Here is a 7,642-nt window from a genome sequence, read left to right as displayed (position 1 = left end):
CCGAGGCTCGATCATTCCGAACGGAGTCGAGAGAACGACAACGGCCTAATCGAAGGAATGCCGTGGCCTAACTTGCTGCTGGCTTCTTCCTGGGGTCCTCCTCTGCCGCTCGCACACTCACTTGCTAACTTGGGCGCCTTCAAGAGTTGACGGGCTTGAACGACCATGACTCAGCAAGAAAATTCGCCAGAACTGCCAGGCTTGAATCATTTCCAGCAATGCTCTCTTTCTCTTTCTCGTCGTTGTTGTTTTTTCCTTTTTCCCTAGCCGCACCGTGCCATCACAATGGTGCCTGAGGTCTCAATATCAGTGTCATGCAAAACAGCTCTGGCCTTCCATATCGTTGGCCTTAAACTAGTATTCGTTGAAAAGAGCGAGCACGGGCTTCGGTCTCCGTAAGAATAGACAAAGCAAGCAGCGCAGCTTCTTTCATTTTATCTATTTTATTTCTCCGCCGTAAAAATCCACAACAATCATTGTCCAGGTGGAATCGGTTGTATGGGTGCATTTTTCCTGGAAAGACAAGGAAATCGCCGACAATCCGGCTAATTTGCAAGTCAGATCACCCTGGTTGTCATCGAACCATGCTTAGGAGGAAGAGAGGGAATCGAGCAAGACGGAGGCGAGGTGGTCACAGAAAAAAAAACACAACGAGCAGGATCAGTCAGCATTTATTATTCACCATGAGTCAGCATAATTTCGATTGCCTGCCCAACTAAGACTAGCCCTACCTAGAACGAGGTATAAAAAGCTGCGACGAGGCCGCCGCTGCCGCCATTCTCGAAAGATTGTTTTTTTTATTATTATTTATTTTGATTTAAATGCGGACATGACACGATTCGTATCATGCTGACTCGCTCAAATGATCCGTAGTGCGAAGGCGCTCCCACAAAGTACGTATATTAGTTCTGGGTTGGTTTACTAATGATGAGATGCGTCCCAATTTCAAAATGATGAAGAAGAATTTGTCAATGGCTTTGGAGGGAAAGGAGTTGGTCGTAGGTAGTCAATGATCAGTAACTGCGAATTCTTGGGTCGAAGGGGCATCAATCCGCATGCGTGAAGTGAATTCAATTGGTCGTGAAATAGCGACGGGGTTGTTCGAGTACAAATTAGTCACTATTGCCAAGTGTACATGAATGAATAAGCCTAAATTCACTTCAGAGCTGCTGTGTCCTCCAACCTCAGAAGTTGACGTACTTTCCGCGTATAAAGCTGGTTCAACATTGGCACATCCCCGTTTTCGCTGACTTTTCAAAACCAAATCTGAAGAACTACATAATTTCAGGGGTGTGCAGAGATCAACTATACAACTCCATATATGTATATACATTATTGTTTGCAGAAATAACTTGCGAGGGAAGGTGTGCCAAATCATCCTCGCCAAAGCGGGACGATGAGATGGACGGCATACCGTATTAGCTTGGAATTTACAACTTTTTGGCATGTCCATTGAAAAGCAGACCCGACTTGCATTCACGGCTCTCTAAAAAACTCTCTCTCTCTGCGCCTCAACACTCTTTTTTAGAATGATGCGGTTGTTGTCGTTGTTGTTGTTGTTGCGGTTCTCTGAGGTTCTTGGTTCTTGCTTCAGTCACTGGAGATGCTCGGAATTTGAAGGAGTCTTTGAGAAAAATGCTTCATAAACCTAGTAGATGGAAGAGTCAAATCTTTCCTTCCTCAAGCTGTTGCCTCTAATGAGGGAAAGGGTGGTGGCAAAGATGGCTGTTGTGATGATAGCTGGTTGGAAGAAATGGGAGGAAGTGCTAGTAGTGCTGTTCATGGAAGCTCAATATTGAGTCAGAACGAGCGCCAGTCTTCAGATTGATCCAAGGCGCCGAGAAAATGCCCAAACCCTTTAGCTCTCCCTCCAAACGTGGAGTTGCTCTTCATGTTTCACATCTCAGGATCTTAGGATCTCGGAGGACTGACTTGAATGACGAGGAGGAGGAGGAGGAGGAGAACAAGAAGAAGCTTTTTTTCAGCTGGCCAGAATATAACAAGTATTCAGAAGTACGTAGCTAGCTATCTTGGAGCTAACCAGCTCGGCAGGCAAGCAGGCAGGCTGGCAGGCATAGTGATGGCCAAACGGCCAAACGGCCAGTGAGTGTTCTGATGTGAAAAAAGACGTTACCTCGTAAAAAGAAACGTAAAATGTATGTGTCTGCACGTTTGACGAGGACCGGCTTACGTTTGGACAGAAAACTGATCATCAAAGACATGATCAGACACATTTTGCTCGGAATACAAACCTCTTTGGCAATGGAATCAATCACTGGCTTCGCATTCTGAATGAAGATTCCCAGTACGAGGCTCAGAAAACCAGACAATACTAATTTGCCTACATAAGTACAAAGGATGCAAAGAACAAGAAGAAGCCAGAGCAAAAGTCGGTTCATTTGGATCCATTTCACTGTTCAGAGCTCTGCTTGTTTGTCTTCATTAGATGATCAAGCAAGTTTAGCATGTCTCCGTAATGAGAACATATTGGCTCGCTCCCTCCCTCCCTCCGCCTTCCTTACTAACAGCATCATCATCATCATCATCATCATAATCTGTCCACATCCCGTTTGTCCGTCCGTCCGACCTTTCTGCGTCTCTCACCAATTTTCGGGGTTATCCAAACCCCGAAGGTCGAAGGTCTCACGGTGGTCTAGGCCTTTCTAGTTTCCATTTCCCCCTTCCTCCGTCGATTGGGTTACTTCTTTATTGTTCCAAAGAAGACACCAAAACCGGCAAGGGGGAAAAGGAAGATCGAGTCGTGGGCCACCGAGTCCAGGACTAGTTTCCTCTCGAACCGTTGCTCAGCCGAGTAGCGTGCTTTGACACACTGGTATTGTATGTATGGCCATCCGCTACATAGTACATACCGAGTTCGTGGGTGAGTCAGGAAAGAAAAAAGTGCTTTGTCATCTTCTTCTTCCTCTCCTTCTTGTTCTTCTTCCTCCTTCTCGTTCTCGTCCTCATCGCGGCCTCGAAAGTTTTTTCCACTCCTCTCCACTCCTCTCCTCCCTCTCCTCCCTCCTGAGCAGCCTTTCTGAAAAGAATTAAAGAGAGAGAGACACACACACACACACACACTTACAGAGCCTCGAACAGATGGACTGCCTGACTGACTGAACGAACACAGGAGCAGAGACCGAGGAGTGGCAAACTTTTCTGGGATGAGAGGACGGAGGGCTATTCAAAAGAACAAGGTATTTTGCCTAGCCCGCAGATATTTGACATCCCTGAAAAAGTGCTACGACATCCTGCCAGGCTTTAGCCATTTGCTGAATGGACAATATTTCCCCTAGAAATTTGACGAGTCCGCGAGGCTGTGACCGCGTGTTGTCGATCCTCCCTTGTCTTTTTTCACCTGTATAGTTCTCAAGGTGTCTGACTCAAATATGCGCTTGTCATCATCATCATCATCATCCCAGTCTTTTTGACTGGGATTCATGCCTGCCTGACCCAGCACAGTTCCAGGCAAATTTAGGCCTTTCCACGGTGGGGCCTCGTTGATTTTGCAGGTCGTCATACATGCGTACCCGTCCACAGTACACACATGTCTATGAATTAAGCTGGACCTCGTTGTTGGAGCATGTGTTGTTGTTGTTGTTGTCGTTGTTGCTGTTGTTGTACGCACCAGGTCCATGACGGTACCGATGGTGGTTCTGGTTGTTGATGTTATGAATGAACTTCCACTCGCTTGCTGCGATTCATCCAAGGCGATGAGCCGAGGCTCTAACCGAGCTTACTGGCTTGATCACTTGAATTGTTTCTCCTCCTGATCATTGACGACGTGCTCTTCGTATTTTAGTACAATCATCCTCGGCGTTGCCTTCGTTTCAGGCACATCCACTCTGTTGTGAACAAGTGTGAATGAGTGCGTGTGGGTGTGCGGGTAGTGTCTCTTTCCTTCGGGTTGTGCCTATTTGCGTGGTCTTAGACCGTTCATTCCTTCGTTCGTTCATTCGTTCGTTCGTTCGTTCGTTGGTTCGTTCGCCAAATGCAAACTTCTCGAACTCCTACCATGTACGTGCGTAGGTACGTTCGTAGGTACACTCGATGGATAGATCCACCTTCGGGTGAGCTCCCCACGATGGTCCGTGGCCATCCCCGGGCTCTCGATGAAGATGACGATCATAATCATGATCACGACGGCTATGTTTGTGTCTCGTACGTCCTCCAGGGGGTTTCTTCGGGGAGCCAGCCATCACCACGGACGCACACGAGGCCGCCGTCTTGGGCCTGTCGCCCTCTGTCTCTGTGCGTGTGATGGTGTGTGTATGAGTCGAGCGAGAGCCTGGACTCCTTCCGTGGATTCGCCGCCTTGAACTTCACCCGACACAGGCGGTTGAAGCGTGAGTGTGAGAAAGGGCGAGCGAGCGGTCTAGCGAAGGAAGGAGGGGGAAGGAAAGAGAGAGAGAAAGAGAGAAAAAGAGAGAGAGAGAGAGAGAGACGTGGTCCGTCTCCTCGAGGTTTTGAAGGCATGTTCGGTCGTTCGTTCGTTCTCTCGAGCCGAAATGAGAACAAAAAAAAAACGCCGAAATGACTGTCGATTTGGGATGAAAGAGTAGCAATTCGACTAGTTGTCGTAGTAGTACTTGATTGTGAAGTAGTAGTAATAGTCGTAGTCGCCATCGTCATTGTTGTGGTGGTGGTGGTAGTGGTGCTGGTGGCAGTTGTAGTCAAGCTTTGCCCGGAAAGGACACATGGAATCTTGTTGTCTTGGGTTGTAGCATTAGTGAACGTGTTGTTGCCTATACTTTGGAGGAGGTTGTGGTGCTGGCGGTGGCTGGTTCACCCATCTTCCAGCATTTCCCATGCTCCCAAAGTGAATGATTGTCCAATCAGCCCAGCGAATCCCGCTCGACCGGAAAAACTGTTTTCACTCGGGACATCACCCAACCAATGAAGAAAATGACAACGGCGGAAAGGGAGCCCAAATAAAGGAGAGACAATTGACGAAACCATATGTGATGTGTGTTAATAAACGTAGCCATCGTCTCGACAGAGAGTATTGTTGTCCATTGTGTGATCATGACCTCAGCTTCGGTGTTGACTTGGGCGACTTCCAGACAAGAGTTCCGACCTCTTAGTGCGTATAATTGGACGCTGATGAACACGTCCTCGGTCATGGAGGACGTCAAGTCGCCCGAGATGACTGTGCCTGACGAAGGAAGGCCGGTGCTGAATCCCACCAAAACCCGTGGCAAGCGAAAAGGACCTTTGCTCAAGGTGTTGTCGTCCTCGCTTAGCCGGAGCTCAACAACCGCGAGCCCTCCCTCTCCCGTTAAAATCACTCATTCGTCCTTGCCCGCCGTGATTTCCCACCCTCTGCCTCGCCCTAAGGTGCCAAACCAAGAGCCCGCCGATTTCTTAGCTACTGGAAAAGACATTGGAAAGGAGCCCACTGACCGTCATAACAATAACAACGAAGAGCGAGACATAAACGTCGAGGATGACGAGTCGAACTCTGCGGCGGACGACGATCAACCCGAAGATCTGTCCGTTCGGAAACGTGATCAACAATGTCAGACCGAGATCCCCTACGACGTGAAGCGGGAGATCTTGGCCAGCATCATGGACCAGGGTCTGGCCCGTGGTGTTTTGGCCACCTTGATCTCCAACCGTCCACGGCTCAAAGCTGACACTGACGTGAATACCACGCCAACCGTGGAAGTAGAGCCCTTAAATCCCAAACCAGAGGGCAGCATTGCTCCATCGCCCAGTACCTCCAAATCATCCGTAGTCGACGATCCCAAAGGGACCAGTGATATTCGTCTCAAAGAGTTGTATCTGACCACTCTCAACTTCTTACTTTTGCGGACCCGCAAATTGCTTCAGAGCTCGTCCTCCTCCTCCTCGTCTTCTTCTATCTCCACCCCCACCTCAGTGGATGGAGCATCCTTGCTTCGCTCAAGATCACTCCAAGAGTCCGTCAGTGGATCTCGGTTGCAGCCGGTCTGTGTCAGTTCCAAATCAAAACGTGAAAAGTGCACAAATCAGGGCCTTTGCCCTGGCACCCAACAACTCCCTCTTTCACCAAGTCATCAAACCCGTGTCCCGCGATTGGTAAGGACCTGATTAAGGACCTTTTCTTTTAGCCAAGTACCTAAAAAGAGGAACTTGAAGAGGGGCTTGGAAAAGTTCTCACCCTCTTTCGACCTTCGATCCAGTCCATGCCGATTTGGCATGGTAACTTTCTGGCATTTAGTAAAACGCTCAAAGTTGACGACGGATGGATATGTATTGATCGATTGGAATTAGCGATTGTTGCTGGCAACTTCAGCCAGACGCTATTGTCTGACAGAGGTCAGTGATCTGCAATTAGAAATTAGACCAAATCCGAGATATTGCTTGCAAGTTGTTTGAGTTGTGTCTGCCTTTTTAACTAGCTGTCCCCGTACTTGACTACTATGTACGTAGTATACTGTAGGATTGATATCTCTGTTGAGTTTACCAAGCGTCTGGTTCTCGGACTTATCGCCCAAAAGGTCTGTTTTCCAGGATGTTGCTCAAATCACAAGCAGTTTTTCTTGATCGAGACGGTCTTTGTCGTTCTAATGGTTCATGAAATATAAAACATCTGATTGGGTCAATCAGGCGTTCGCCATCATAACTCGATCTATAATACAGAATACGTGGCCTTGAATGGATCCGCTGAGGATTATTGATTCATTGAGGTTTCTCGGCTCAGTTGAAGGCTGTCGTTTAGGAACCTCAAATGAGAGCCCAAACAAGTCCCTAAATGTATATACTACCATAGTACAAGAAAATTTGCGATATCACAATTAGATATCTTTACCTAAAAAGACTGTGCCGACTTATCACTTGGAACATGTCTTCTTTCGATTCTATAGTATTTCAACCCAAACAGTTGCAACAAAGCAGTTGCAACAAAGCAGTTGCAATGCTTTGACTTACATTGATATAATATTTACTAAATGTCCTGGCACGCTCGATCCATTCTCAGGCCTAATTGTTTCAACACTCTAAATTACTCGAGCTATGATATCTTCATTCACGGGTGACTTCGGTCGAATAAGAGAAAGTACAATGAATTTACTCATGTACTCATGTATTCATGTTTCTGCCACCGTGTTCACATATGTGCACGAGAATCCAATACATACACAATGCATAATTTTGCATAATTGGTTCTTTTATTGTTTCAGTCCTTGGAAGATCTTCTTCGAACGTCCCACCCGGAAGGCTTATTGCGAAATGTGTCTCTTAATCAAGGATTCAGCCAAGCCCATACTCTCAACGACAGTTTCCCCTTGCCTGGATCAGGGGATCAGAGTTCAAACTCGGATCTAGCCTTTGGTGCGTCAAATTTGGCCAATCTAACTAGTACGGCCAACACACAAACCACGGCTGAAGGCCAGGTATGTTGAAGAGGCGTTCCTTTCAGTCTGATCAGAATTGATCATGGACCTTTGTCTCGTTTTTCTAGTCAGCGGGAGAAGCTCCTTTCGGCATCACAGACACCGAGATCATCAAGGAGATCTTCAATGTGTTTGGAGGACGAGACCTGCACGAAGTCGAAAGTAAGTCTCAATTGACAGAACTATATAAAAAAACAAAAAACAATGAAAGCCATGGGTAGACTTGAACTGAGTAATAGCTGGGACCAAAGGGTTCGAATTCCGTT

General features: G+C 47.3%; 1 protein-coding gene across 1 annotated transcript in view; it reads left to right on the top strand.

The window, feature by feature from the left end:
* LOC131889570 (uncharacterized) overlaps nucleotides 1-7,642 on the top strand; it is a gene marked incomplete in the record, with an annotated part of 67,810 nt that overhangs the window by 56,059 nt on the left and 4,109 nt on the right. Inside the window, 2 exon segments of the mRNA XM_059238704.1 lie at nucleotides 7,164-7,376; nucleotides 7,445-7,538. Coding sequence (XP_059094687.1) covers nucleotides 7,164-7,376; nucleotides 7,445-7,538 — 307 coding nt within the window.

This window comes from Tigriopus californicus, chromosome 1 (genome assembly GCF_007210705.1).
Source record: "Tigriopus californicus strain San Diego chromosome 1, Tcal_SD_v2.1, whole genome shotgun sequence".
NCBI lineage: Eukaryota > Metazoa > Arthropoda > Copepoda > Harpacticoida > Harpacticidae > Tigriopus > Tigriopus californicus.
The sequence above is the reverse complement of the archived record's forward strand: the minus strand, read 5'-3'. Positions and strand labels throughout refer to the sequence as shown.